The sequence below is a fragment of the Onychostoma macrolepis genome, chromosome 01 (assembly GCF_012432095.1).
Source record: "Onychostoma macrolepis isolate SWU-2019 chromosome 01, ASM1243209v1, whole genome shotgun sequence".
Lineage (NCBI taxonomy): Eukaryota > Metazoa > Chordata > Actinopteri > Cypriniformes > Cyprinidae > Onychostoma > Onychostoma macrolepis.
The window spans coordinates 27,532,236-27,546,281 of record NC_081155.1 but is presented as its reverse complement, the minus strand read 5'-3'; the positions used below and the strand labels follow the sequence as shown (position 1 = coordinate 27,546,281).

The following is a 14,046-nucleotide window of genomic DNA, read 5'->3' as shown; positions in this document are numbered from 1 at the left end:
CTGTATAGAGAAGATACAGAACTTAGAAATATTTATTTCAAGATGCAAAAATTGAAATTGTACAACTGTTCACTTGAATTTTTATATAAATTTTTTTCTATGAAATTGCAGAGGTTTATTTTTTATCAAGTGTACAGTTGTACAGTTTCATTTTTTGCATCTTGAAAACATATTCTGTTTTCTGTTTCCCTCTGTGTTGAGTTTGTTTAACTTTTCTGTGTGAAAGATAAATGAGCCTTTAAATCTCCTTTGTAAATGCTTTATAAGGTATAAATTGTCCTCACTTTAGATGAGCTCACAAAAATAGATGGCTGGCAACCACTAAATGTTTTATAACTACCTGACTTGATCATGAATTACAACAGGAACATGTGATAATAAAGCATTTATTAACACTGAGCAACTATTATCATGTGTCTAAATAATAATTTATAAATGTACAATTAAATAGTTTATTAATCATTTACTTACACTTTCTAAACGATCTTATGAACCACTGGCAACTCTTAAATAACTGGTTTGTAAATAACGTAATAATTTAGAAATGATAAATTGATCATTAATAAAGTATGAAAATACAATTATTAAACATAGATATGCTCAAGAACAAAACATTTATAGCAGTATTTATAAACTGCTTACTAATGCCTATTAATGTTGGAACAATGCTTTATGAAGGATGAATTGCCTATTTACTAATGCTTAACTAATGATTCATAGTGTGCAGTTATTATATACGGTTACTATCTGGAGTTACAGTATTCTGCCTTTATTTTACTGTCCATTAAAGTCTGCTACATTTAAATTATGGTGTAACCTGTGTACTTTCATACATATGTCATTGAAGCACTTCATTAGACAAACGAATTAGATCACGATCTAAGTGCTCCATATAAGAAAAACACAGATTTTTCACTCAGTGCCAGTCTGGGGCTGCCCACTTCTAGTTTCATGCATGCAGACTCAAATACCATGATAGCATAGCATGTAGTATGTATCACACATAAAATCAGTAGTAACAGTTTGCAATTAAATCCATATCCTTACCTTTTCGTGTAACCTGACAAAATCCATGGCAATGAACGTCATCGGAGATGTTTATTCCACAAGCATTCTGAGCATTATTCCTACTTGCTGGCGTTCACATGAATCCACAAGTCATTCTTTTAGGTTAGGCTATTTTCATTAAAGTCGATGTAAAAGTAATTAAGCTATGTTTTTTTTACACTTTTACATTAGTGAATATTGCAAATAAATTGGTTACAAAACAGCATTCACTCACGTTTAACTTTCTCTCCGGTTGTTACAGTCAGAAAAACAATTAATACAGTTATATTACTAAATGTTATTGTTACGGGACTGACGAGACGTGAGACGTGTGGATCCATATGCAAGCTTTTAATGAGCAGAGACGTGGTCATAACAGGCAGGGTCGAACAGTGGCAAACAGGTATAACATGGGCGAGACAAAGAGTAAACAAAGACAAGCGTGGGTCGACGATCGGCGAACAGTATCCAAAGGGGTTAGAAAAAAGAGGCAATCCAAAACGTAAGCGATAGTCCAGGCAGAGGAAAACACAATCCGACAAAGGGGAGGCAAGGCAAGGCAAGACTAGGGAAACTAACAGGGGCTCTGTAGGGCAGTGATAATGCATACAAATACTCGGCAGAGAGGGATAGAAAGTCCAAGGCTTATAAAGAGTGTCTGATTGGATACAGCTGTGTGCGTGTGATCAGGTGAGCGTGTGATTAGTCTTAGAGTTTGTACTTGACTAACTGGAGCCCAGGTCAGGAAGCAGACAGACTGGCTAAACCGATCGTCTGCTAGCCGCCTCACGTCACAGAAGTCAGTTAACTCTCAGCACATAGAGACTCCTTCACCTAGATATCACTCTATAGAGACTGTGTCTGTTCCCCGAACTAGAAAATACAGAAAACATCCAAACCAAAGTAATAGTAACAATTTAATTGATGTTCAACAAATAAAAAAACAATATAATACAGATAAACACATGATAAAGCTTGGCTTGAATATTAGATCCCTTTCTTCAAAAGCACTTTTTGTAAATGATATGTTCACTGACCATAAACTAGATGTGCTTTGTCTGACAGAAACCTGGCTAAAACAAGATGATTACATTACTTTAAACGAGTCTACACCCCAAGATTACTGTTACAAACATGAACCGCGTCCAAAAGGTAAAGGGGGAGGTGTTGCTACAATTTATAGCAATATTTTCAGTATCTCTCAAAGGTCGGGTTTCAAGTATAATTCGTTCGAAGTAATGGTGCTTCATATAACGTTATCCAAAGAAACAAGTGTTAATGATAAATCCCCTGTGATGTTTGTATTGGCTACTGTATACAGGCCACCAGGGCACCATACAGACTTTATTAAAGAATTTTCTGATCTTCTATCGGAGTTAGTACTGACTGCAGATAAAGTCCTAATCGTTGGTGATTTTAATATCCATGTTGATAATGAAAGAGATTCGTTGGGATCAGCATTTATAGACATTCTAAACTCAATTGGTGTTAAACAACACGTGTCAGGACCTACTCATTGTCGAAATCATACTCTAGATTTAATACTGTCACATGGAATTGATGTCAGTGGCGTTGAAATTTTGCAGCAGAGCGATGATATCTCAGATCATTATCTAGTCTCCTGTATATTCCATATAGCTAAAGCTGTAAAGCCAACTCCTTGTTACAAATATGGTAGAACTAGTGCTGGGCGGTATGACCAAAAATGTATATCACGGTATTTTTCAAAATTATACCGGTTTCACGGTATATGACGGTATTTATTTTTTTCATGCATGATCGGGTGTTAACCACATTTTCTACTGATTGAGAGAGGAAAAACTGCAGTAGATTGACTTAGAATGCCCTATTTTACTGTCATGATGAGCGAATATTGTAGAAAAATTCCACACTAAATAGTGACTAAACACGACCCATTAATACATGTTAACCAGGAGTCATTCTCATTTATAATCGTGACATCGTCTGATAAAATCAACATGCATCTAACGTTATACTAAAGAGCAGCTATGCGGTGGTTTTGGCTATATTACTTTTTGTCTCATGCAGCGCACTGCCTGCGTCTGAGTAAACTAAAAAAAAGTGCATAATATTAACAGGCGAACTATGCTCATATTTATAATTCCAAACAGTCGCGATGCGGCCAAATGAATGCGGTGCTTCTCTGCCGCCGCTGCACAGAACAGACGCAGAGAGACGCGACGCTGCGCCGGAGTCAGATCTCGCTCGCGGGCAGCACTGGCGACATCTTCCAACTGAACCATAGCTAAGGTTTATCCAAAACATTCGCTAGGTTTGTCAGTTTGTATATTCTATGGAATAAAAGCCGCTAAAAGGGTCTGAAAGTTGCTAAATATAGTGCTAAAGTCACGCTCGTGTGTGTGAGACGCGGGAGCTGGTGGCGGCGCGCGGTGGATATTGTGGATGAGTTCTTCTGTATCATCACGTTCTACTAGTTCTACAGCTTCAGAACACGCTTAGTAACACATACAGCTGTGTTCTTGCCACAATGCAATAGTGAAAAGAGACCCCTCTCAAACAGTGTGTCGCGTTCCGAACGTTATTTAAATAACACCGGTATTGCGGTATTTTAAAAATTCATATCATAAGAAAAATAAACACCGGTATTCGGTATGAACCGGTATACCGCCCAGCACTAGGTAGAACCATTACCTCTACCACAAAAGACTGCTTTATAAATAATCTTCCTGACTTATCTCAGTTCCTCAGCATATCCAATAGCTCAGAACAACTTGATGATGTAACAGGAACTATGGACTCTCTCTTTTCTAGCACTTTAGATGCGGTTGCTCCTTTACGCTTAAGGAAGATTAAGGATAAGAGTCCAACACCGTGGTATAATGAGCACACTCGCGCCCTAAAGAGAGCAGCCCGGAAAATGGAGCGCAGCTGGAGGAAAACTAAATTAGAGGTATTTCGTTTAGCTTGGCGGGAAAGTACCCTATCCTACAGAAAAGCATTAAAAACTGCTAGATCTGATTACTTTTCATCTTCTAGAAGAAAACAAACATAACCCTCGGTATTTATTCAATACAGTAACTAAATTAACGAAAAATCAAGCATCAACAGGTGTTGGCATTTCCCAAGAGCATAGCAGTAATGACTTTATGAACTACTTCACTTCCAAGATCGATACTATCAGAGATAAAATTGTATCCTTGCAGCCGTCAGCTACAGTATCGCATCAGATAGCGCACTATAGATCCGCTGAGGAACAATTCCATTCATTCTCTACTGTGGGAATGAATGGAAGAATTGTATAAACTTGTTAAATCATCTAAACCAACAACATGTATGTTAGACCCGATTCCTTCTAAACTACTAAAAGAGCTGCTTCCAGAAGTCATAGATCCTCTTTTGGCTATTATTAATTCATCATTGTCATTAGGATATGTCCCCAAAACCTTCAAATTGGCTGTTATTAAGCCTCTCATTAAAAAACCACAACTTGACCCCAAAGATCTAGTTAATTACAGACCGATCTCAAATCTCCCTTTTCTGTCAAAGATGCTAGAAAAGGTAGTATCCTCACAATTATATTCCTTCCTAGAGAAAAATGATATCTGTGAGGAATTCCAGTCAGGATTTAGATCGTATCATAGTACTGAGACTGCTCTCATTAGAGTTACAAATGACCTGCTTATATCATCTGACCGTGGTTGTATCTCTTTATTAGTTCTACTGGATCTTAGCGCTGCGTTCGACACTATCGACCACAACATTCTTTTGAATAGACTAGAAAACTTTGTTGGCATTAGTGGAAGTGCCTTAGCATGGTTCAAATCATACTTATCTGACCGCCATCAGTTCGTAGCAGTGAATGAAGAGGTATCATATCGATCACAAGTGCAGTATGGAGTACCTCAAGGCTCAGTACTAGGGCCGTTACTTTTCACGCTCTATATGTTACCCTTGGGACATATTATCAGGAGACATGGTGTTAGCTTTCACTGTTATGCTGATGATACTCAGCTCTATATTTCTTCGCGGCCCAGTGAAACACACCAAATTGAGAAACTAACGGAATGCATAGTCGATATAAAAAACTGGATGACGAATAATTTTTTACTGCTAAATTCTGAAAAAACAGAGGTGTTAATTATCGGACCTAAAAACCCCACATGTAATAACCTAGAACATTATCTAACACTTGACGGCTGCTCTGTCAATTCTTCTTCATCAGTCAGGAACCTAGGTGTGCTGTTCGATAGCAATCTGTCATTTGAAATCCATGTTTCTAGCATCTGTAAAACTGCATTTTTTCATCTGAAAAGCATATCTAAATTGCGACCAATGCTCTCAATGTCAAATGCAGAAATGTTAATTCATGCGTTTATGACCTCAAGGTTAGACTATTATAATGCTTTATTAGGTGGTTGTTCTGCACGCTTGATCAACAAACTACAGTTAGTCCAAAATGCAGCAGCTAGAGTCCTTACTAGAACCAGGAAATATGACCATATTAGCCCGGTTCTGTCAACACTGCACTGGCTCCCTATCAAGCATCGGATAGATTTTAAAATCTTGTTAATTACTTATAAAGCCCTGAATGGTTTAGCTCCTCAGTACTTGAGCGAGCTCTTATCGCATTATAGTCCTCCACGTCCGCTGCGTTCTCAAAACTCCGGCCGTTTGATAATACCTAGAATATCAAAATCGACTGCGGGTGGCAGATCCTATTCCTATTTAGCACCCAAACTCTGGAACAGTCTACCTAACACTGTTCGGGAGGCAGACACACTCTGTCAGTTTAAATCTAGATTAAAGACCCATCTCTTTAGCCTGGCTTACACATAACACATTAATACGTTTCTATTATTCAAATCCGTTAAAGGATTGTTAGGCTGCATTAATTAGATCAACGGAACCGGGAACACTCCCCATAACACACGATGTACTCGTTACATCGTAAGTTGAATGGCATCTACGCTAATATTTGTCTGTTTCTTTCCTAGTCTGTTTCTCAGTCCGTATCCGATCAGATGGTGGATCAGCACCAAGAGATGATGTCTACAGCCCTGATCGTCAGCGGAGACCAGGACACCCAGATGACCCCCAGAGATATATCCCCAGATATATCAACCAAAAATAACTAAATAACTAAAATATAATAAAATACCTAACTACATAATACTACTATTGTTAGAAATTGCAACAAAATTAAAATAGAAATATAAACTTTTGAACTGCGGGTTTCGTCTGGTCAGAGGAGAACTGGCCCCCCGACTGAGCCTGGTTTCTCCCAAGGTTTTTTTCTCCATTCTGTCACAGAGGGAGTTTTGGTTCCTTGCCGCTGTCGCCTCTGGCTTGCTCAGTTGGGGACACTTAATTTCTAGCGATTATCGCCGATTTGATTGCACAGATACTATTTAAACTAAACTGAGCTAGACAATGACATCTCTGAATTCAATAATGAAATGCCTTTAACTGAAAATTGAAAATTGAGTGTTTAATCTTATCATTATACATTACTGACACTCTATCCTCCAACTTGATACTGTTGAGTGCTTTGACACAATCTGTATTGTAAAAGCGCTATATAAATAAAGGTGACTTGACTTGACTTGTTTACCTCAAAACTGGAACCAAGCTGTTCACACAGAATGCATATTATCGCATTTTCTATAGGGACATCTATCACCGTTGCACTCGCGTCTCGCAGAAGAGAGTGGCATGTTTAGAAAGCCATGTAAAAATGTAAGTTCAACTTTTAAAAAACGTCTTGAGACTTTATGGCAGTTTTTCTGCATCCCACTGCATCTCCTGTTTTTAAATGAAAAAAGTAGGTTACTCTTGGTGATTGGTTTTTGGTCCTTAGTATTAAACTATACATACTTACATGATGCTTGTTGTTTCAAATTGTTTAAGCAACGCAATTAATTATATATGGTTTACTAACATTATTTTAAACATTGTGCACTTTTTTCAAAGATAGTCTTGTTTTTTTATTGCTTTGAAGAAACGTGCATTAGTACGGTAATATTTTGCTCGATGCACCCCTCTTGTGGCCTCAGGAGAGAAGCCAAAAGCTTTTTTCACCCTAACAGAAATTATGCCTTTTAAATTTGAATATAATTTGGATATTGATAATATTTTAGTACAAAATTTGAATTTAGTTTTTCAGCCAATTTGACAGCCCTAGTACTTGGTGCCAAGTTATAAAGTGGATGTCTCCATCCATCACCCATGTACGTGAGGACGATTGGCTATTGCAAAGCAATACAGGCTTCAGTATTTTAAGAGAAAGATGTTTCCTTAAAGCATCAGCTATCAGCTAACCAGATATGTTTTCCTCAGATGTAATGTTTGTTTTGTAGGCTATATTAGCGTCAAGGAGAATAACGTTATAATCTCCTTTGTGGAAGAGAACTCTACTACACGTATCCTACATCGGGAAAAGAGTAACTGTGAAAACACTGAACTCATTTTAATTGGAGATTTTGTGTCTTTATCTGCTTGTCTGCATATATATTAACCCTGATAATCATAACATATCATTAACGCTTTCTCCATTTCTGCAATCAGTTTTTGTGAAAGTATAACAATCTACCTCGTGCTTTGGTCTTCGTCAACACCAGCTTGCACCAGTGTTGGGGAAAGTTACTTTTAAAAGTAATTCATTACAATATTACGTTACTCCCTAAAAAAGTAACTAATTACGTTACTTCTTATGTAATGTGTTACATTACTTTTGCACAACTTTTTAAATCTGGGCAGGCTTGTTTGTTTTTAAATTAAAAAAGTTATTTTACAAATGTAAAAACATTTTCACAACAAAAGTGAATACGAAAGTGAAAATTAATACGCCTCAGGCTGAAGGAAATGTAAATTCATGTCTGTACAGTAAAGGGGCGCAGCTCAAACTAATTGCATGAAGAATATGACTCAGGGGAAGAAAGTTCAACACTATTCAGCAATAACAAAAATGAAACACAAATGTGCCATTTTTGCTTAGTATGGTTGAATTGGATCATCGAAGGTCAGTAGCAAAGACATTGGTTAAAGTGACCCTATCGTGGATTTTTGAAAATTACCTTTCACGCAGTGTGTAACACAGCTCTAAGTGAATGAAAAGATCCTGCAGAAAGAAGTTTTAAATCTGAAAGTACACTGTGTATAAAGTTATTGTCTTTCAAAAGAAAGAGTGGACTCTGAATCATTTAAACAAGTCGTTTTTAAAACGAATCCCAAGCCATTCCATGTTGACATCAACATGAAACGTTAGCATATTGCATGCCCACTTGTTGCGTGTGCAGACCTGGGAAAACTTGAAACCCCCTCCCTCAAACACCATAGCGGATTCCTGTGGATAGCATCATGTTGAGAAGACGCTGTGCGCTGCACTGTGAGGATAAATCGGATTTTTTTTCTTTTTTTTTTTACTGCCAAAGGACGAGGCAGTGAAGAATTAATGGTTAAAGTTCATTTTCACATCAATACCACTGCAATATAGCCCCAACCTTGTGTTGTTTCCCCATAATTTTACTGAAGACTGCTAGAGCAACAGTTTTTCCCACAGACTTATACTCTATGGGCCCTATCATACACCCGGCGCAATGCGGCGCAAGTGTTTTTGCTAGTTTCAGCCCGACGCAGTTCTCATTTTCCTGTCCTGCGCCACGTTGTTTAAATAGCAAATGCATTTGCGTCCATTTGTGCGCCCATGGGCGTGCTGGTCTGAAAACGAGGTGTTCAGGTGCATCATTGGTGCATTGCTATTTTGAGGAACTGAAAATAGACTGTGCTGTAGACCAACTCAAACCTGGTCTACAGTCAATGGCGCAAAATTTTTAGTAGAAAATGCACCTCTGGGCAGGTCCACAACGTGCCTTCACTTTGCTTATTACACACAGGGAAGCGCAGCAGCACACAAACATGCCAAATATAAAAAATTAAAGGATTGCAGTGTAAAAGAATATTATTGTGCAGGCTACATAAATATAAAAATGTCATACATGTCATAATAGATAGTTATTGCGTGTATCAGAATTAGCCTACCTATTTGCTCGTGCATGAGCAGATCTGTTTGCTCTCTGGAGACGTGTTCAGTCTGTGAACGCGTCTGTGAACCTTAAACGTGTTCAGTCTTTGAACCTTAAAATTCCACCGTTTAAATAGCGAATCCGCCATGGCGCGAGCACAACTAGCTCTTAAAGGGAATGGGAGATGAGACTCTTATTGGTTTATTGCACGTTACGCCCCAAAAAATTTCTCATTAAGAGAATAGGGACAACCCGTTTAGACCATGCGCCCGGGCGCACCGACCGTTTTCCCGTCGTTAAACTAGCAAAAGTAGATTCGGACACACCCTGAGTGCACTTTAGACCATGCGCTGAGATCATTAAAATAGGGCCCTATGTGTGGCGGGGCTTCCCCCGTGGGATATATACCGGTTCACATTTACGGCTCTGTGTGTTTGCTGCATAAAACCATCAGTCAATTTTCGCATTGGTCTGAATGAAAATGCAAATTCAATCTTTGCCACTAGGTGCCACTTTTGGAGAGGTAAAAATAGCTGTTTCCCCAGTAACGGCTGTACACTAAGCAGCACTGCGCTCACAAACGCTGCTTTATCAGGCATTACAGGCAAGAAATGAAAATGAAATCGACCGATCCGACCCATCACCGCAGATTAGCATCACACAAAGGAGGGGTTTGGAAAAAGGAATTGTCGAGTGAATGGTTTGAGAGTCATTGAGCAAATAAGGTAAAAACAAATGCATATTATAAGACAATGAAAGTGTTTTTTGACTTTGCATGCATGTCAACCTGTTGTTGGGGACTCCCAAAACCAAAATATGAACCTTTCATAAACCATAATAGGGGCACTTTAATAAAATGGGATTAAATACATAAATGATATTTGTCTTATTTAACATATCTAATTATTGCAGGTTTGTATAATATTCTGAGTTTTCATTTGACTGTTTTTATTCATTTTGAGGAATACTGAATCTGTTTTTGTGCAGTGAGATGAGTAAATACATATTTAGTCTAGAATTACAGTAACATTTTCACACAGCCCAAACCAACGCCTCTGCACTTACTCCCGATTTCTCTCAACATGGCAACACAAGAGCTGCCAGCCAATACATGGGAAACAAAGTAACTAGCATTACTTATTTGAAAAAGTAACTGTAATGCATTACTTTACTAGTTACTTGAAAAAAGTAATCTGATTATGTAACTCACGTTACTTGTAATGTGTTACCCCCAACACTGGCTTGCACCAACTGCTGGTGAGCTGACTAACAGCAGATGGAGATCATACATCTGTACTCTTACTGATAATTCTGCAGTTTCCCGGATGTGCAAAGTTGATGTGCACTCCAACTGTAAAGGTTTCTCTTTGTGATCTTTGGGGAGGGGTGGCTGAAATGCAGCTTTATGCACAACTATTAGTTGTTTTCATGCATTTTGCAAGACACTGTTTACTGCTGTTCATCTTCAAAAAGATCTTTCTTCCTCCCTATACTGCATGAGAACTGTAATTTGCTTAATAATGTGGAACAATCTCTTTAAGCAGGTTTAAGAAGATTAGCAAACTATTAAACAAACCTGTCCAAGATTAATATCAGTTATCTAAAAAGATGAGAAATACTTTTTTTGAAAAAATATTCTCTTTAAAAAAATAAAAACTGAATGCTTATTTTACTGAAATTCTACTGATATATAACTTGCATAATAATTTGGAACACAGTGTATATTTACCTGTAACCATGATAGGAGTGTGCGATATTGAAAAAAAATGATATCTCGATATTTTTTGGGATTTTTTTGATAAATGATAATTAGACGATATTTTGCCGAGTGTGTTATTGTGCTGATATCTGACTACCGTGGACAGCTGTAGTTTTTGATATTCTTCATATTCTGTGTGGTCATTTCACATCAGTGATAGAAATGAATCTTTTCAAATAAGTTTAAATGACCTTTTATGGGCAATTTTACCTTTAATAAAGCCTTTTTTTTTTCTAAAAGTGTGCATCTTTTGAGTCAAATTGTTACATTTAATCAGTCAATTAGAATAATAAGACAAATGAAACCAGTATCATCAAAATTTATCTATGCAGAATGCATCTGAAGCGGCATTTAGATGTATTCACACACTGTTTAGGACATGGAGTGTTTTAACCTGCAGTTACAAATGCATAATGTTTTGATATTTTAAACATAAAACATTAAATACTGATATTTGAAATTATTTTAAAATGAACAGATACTTTAAATGTGAAATTAAAATCGCCAGTAGGTGGCAGCAGGTCAACAAATTAGAATACTTCATTAAAAAAAAAAAAACATTTTTAGTGAATTGTTGGCCTTCTGGAAAGTATGTTCATTTACTGTACATGTACTCAGTACTTGGTAGGGGTTCCTTTTGCTTTAATTACTGCCTCAATTCGGCGTGGCATGGAGGTGATCAGTTTGTGGCACTGCTGAGGTGGTATGGAAGCCCAGGTTGCTTTGATAGACGCCTTCAGGTCATCTGCATTGCACTATGGTCATTGAACCAGCTTTTGGTACCTTTGGCAGTGTGGGCAGGTGCCAAGTCCTGCTGGACAATGAAATCAGCATCTCCATAAAGCTTGTCAGCAGAAGGAAGCATGAAGTGCTCTAAAATTTCCTGGTAGATGGCTGCGTTGACTGTGGACTTCAGAAAACACAGTGGACCAACACCAGCAGATGACATGGCAGCCCAAATCGTCACAGACTGTGGAAACTTCACACTGGACTTCAAGCAACATGGATTCTTTGTCTCTCCACTCTTCCTCCAGACTCTGGGACCTTGATTTCCAAATGAAATGCAAAATTTACTTTCATCTGAAAAGAGGACTTTGGACCACTGAGCAACAGTCTGATTCTTTTTCTCCACAGCCCAGGTAAGACGCTTCTGGTTCAAAGTTTGTTTTTTATTATTTTTTAACAACATAAATCACATTCACAATCCCCCACCCCTTAGGTCAGCGTCCATACTGTCCGTTAAATCCAACAAAATATACATACAAACATGCTCACATACATTAACCTCCAACCAAATACATCAAATACATACTTACATAAAGAATAATAATAAAAAATAATAATAACAATAATAAAAATAAATAAATAAATAAATAAATAAAATAAAATAAAATAAAATAAAATAAAATAAAATAAAAAGTCCATAGTAAAGGCATTGATTAACCAGATTTATCAACATAGTCAATAAAAGAGCGCCACAGCTTAAAAAATTGTTTTTCCGACCCTCTTAGCGAATACCTAATTTTTTCAAGGCTGAGACAAGACATCATATCTTTGATCCATTGAGTGTGAGTGGGTGGCAAGGGGTCTTTCCACTTTAATAATATTGCTCTACGTGCAATCAGGGAATAGAAAGCAAGGACCTTACACATTGATGCTGACAACCATATCTCCTCTGGAGCGACTCCAAATAATGCCACCAGAGGTTCTGGCTCTAATCTGTGCGGAAGGACCGCAGACAGGGTGAGAAATACGGATCGCCAGTAATGCTCTAATTTGGGACATGTCCAAAACATGTGAATTAACGTTCCCTCAGCACATTGACATCTATTACACACAGGATTAGTACCACGAAACATTTGAGCTAGTTTAACTTTGGATATATGAGCTCTGTGTACTACTTTGAACTGTATAAGCGAATGCCGAGCACATATTGAAGATGAGTGGACCTGTTTAAGAACAGAGTTCCATGTGTCTTCGGAGAGTGGTCTATCAAGGTCTTCCTCCCAAGCTCTTTTAATGTTATCCAGAGATGAAGATGCCAAATTCATCATTAAATTATAAATAATAGCAATTGAGCCTTTAGCTATTACATTACATGAAAGGAAACTATCCAAAGGATTTTCAGGAGGCATCAGTGGAAAGTCTGGTAAAAGTGACTTAACGTAATGTCTTACTTGCAAGAATCTAAAAAAATTTGACTTAGTAAGACCAAAATGTAATACCAATTCCTCAAAAGAAGCGAATACATTATTCACAAATAAATCTTTGAAACATTTTATCCCCTTGTTAGACCAACTCTTGAATGTACCATCCTGCATTGAAGGTGAAAAAAAATGATTACGGAACACAGGGCTAAGAAGAGGGATCCCTAAAACCAAATGATCTCCTGAATTGGATCCAAATCCTCAACGAGTGTTTTACCACTGGGCAGTCGACAGAAGTATAAGAGGCTGACTGTAGATTATATGCAAGAAGTGCTGGAAGGGAAATTAGCTTACAAGCATTTATTTCCATGTCCACCCAGGACGGTCTATTGGGCAAAAGGTGATAATGCCACCAATAAAGTGTATTTCGTATGTTAGCTGCCCAGTAATAAAACTTAAAATTAGGTAAGGACATACCACCATTGCATCTAGGCCTCTGAAGGTATGCTTTGCGTAGACGAGGGTGCTTACCATTCCAAATGAAAGAGGAGATAACAGAGTCCAAAGATTTAAAAAAAGACAGGGGAAGAAATAAAGGTAAACACTGAAAAAGATAAAGAAATTTAGGAAGCACCACCATTTTAATGGAATTAATGCGTCCAATGAGGGAAATCTTTAAAGGTGACCATTTAGAAAGATCTTTCTTAATCCGTTCAAGAAGCATGCCAAAATTATGTTTAAAAAGATGCTTATGATGGCGAGTGATACAGACCCCAAGATAAGTGAACTTATTCTTGACTAGTTTCAGTGGTATGTTGGAATATTGTAATTGCATATCTACCTTGTTAATTGGAAAAAGTTCACTCTTGTGCAGATTAAGCCTGTAACCGGAAAACCGACCAAAATCCTCAAGCAAAGATAGAGCTGCGGGTAAAGAAGTTTGTGGATTTGATACAAAAAGCAGTAGATCGTCTGCATATAGAGTTACCTTATGTACAGTCTCACCTCTGGTAATTCCAGTGATCTGCTGACTCTGGCGTAGGGCGATTGCCAAAGGCTCAATAGCTAAAGCAAATAGTAGTGGGCTTAG

At 37.7% G+C, this 14,046-nt stretch overlaps 2 protein-coding genes across 15 annotated transcripts in view; one reads left to right on the top strand and one right to left on the bottom strand.

The window, feature by feature from the left end:
- The window catches only part of LOC131540449 (male-specific lethal 3 homolog), a 223,412-nt gene that overhangs the window by 46,684 nt on the left and 162,682 nt on the right, over positions 1–14,046 (bottom strand). For 2 of the 14 annotated variants that reach the window (XM_058775273.1, XM_058775283.1), the window contains one exon: positions 11,653–11,853. The exons of the other annotated variants lie outside the window; for them this stretch is intronic. In XM_058775273.1, the coding sequence (XP_058631256.1) occupies positions 11,658–11,853 (196 nt within the window). In that variant the 3' untranslated portion in view covers positions 11,653–11,657. Of the gene's footprint in view, positions 1–11,652; positions 11,854–14,046 lie in introns of those variants that run through there. 14 annotated transcript variants of the gene reach the window in all.
- Positions 7–3,056, top strand: LOC131540582 (uncharacterized). Its single transcript, XM_058775603.1, has one exon. It carries the CDS (start codon positions 2,013–2,015, stop codon positions 2,799–2,801), a length of 789 nt encoding a protein of 262 aa, XP_058631586.1. The 5' UTR covers positions 7–2,012; the 3' UTR covers positions 2,802–3,056.

What these genes read in the sequence shown, in the direction of transcription:
- LOC131540582 (XM_058775603.1), top strand. Translation starts at nt 2,013, where the DNA reads ATGATAAAGCTTGGCTTGAATATTAGATCCCTTTCTTCAAAAGCACTT.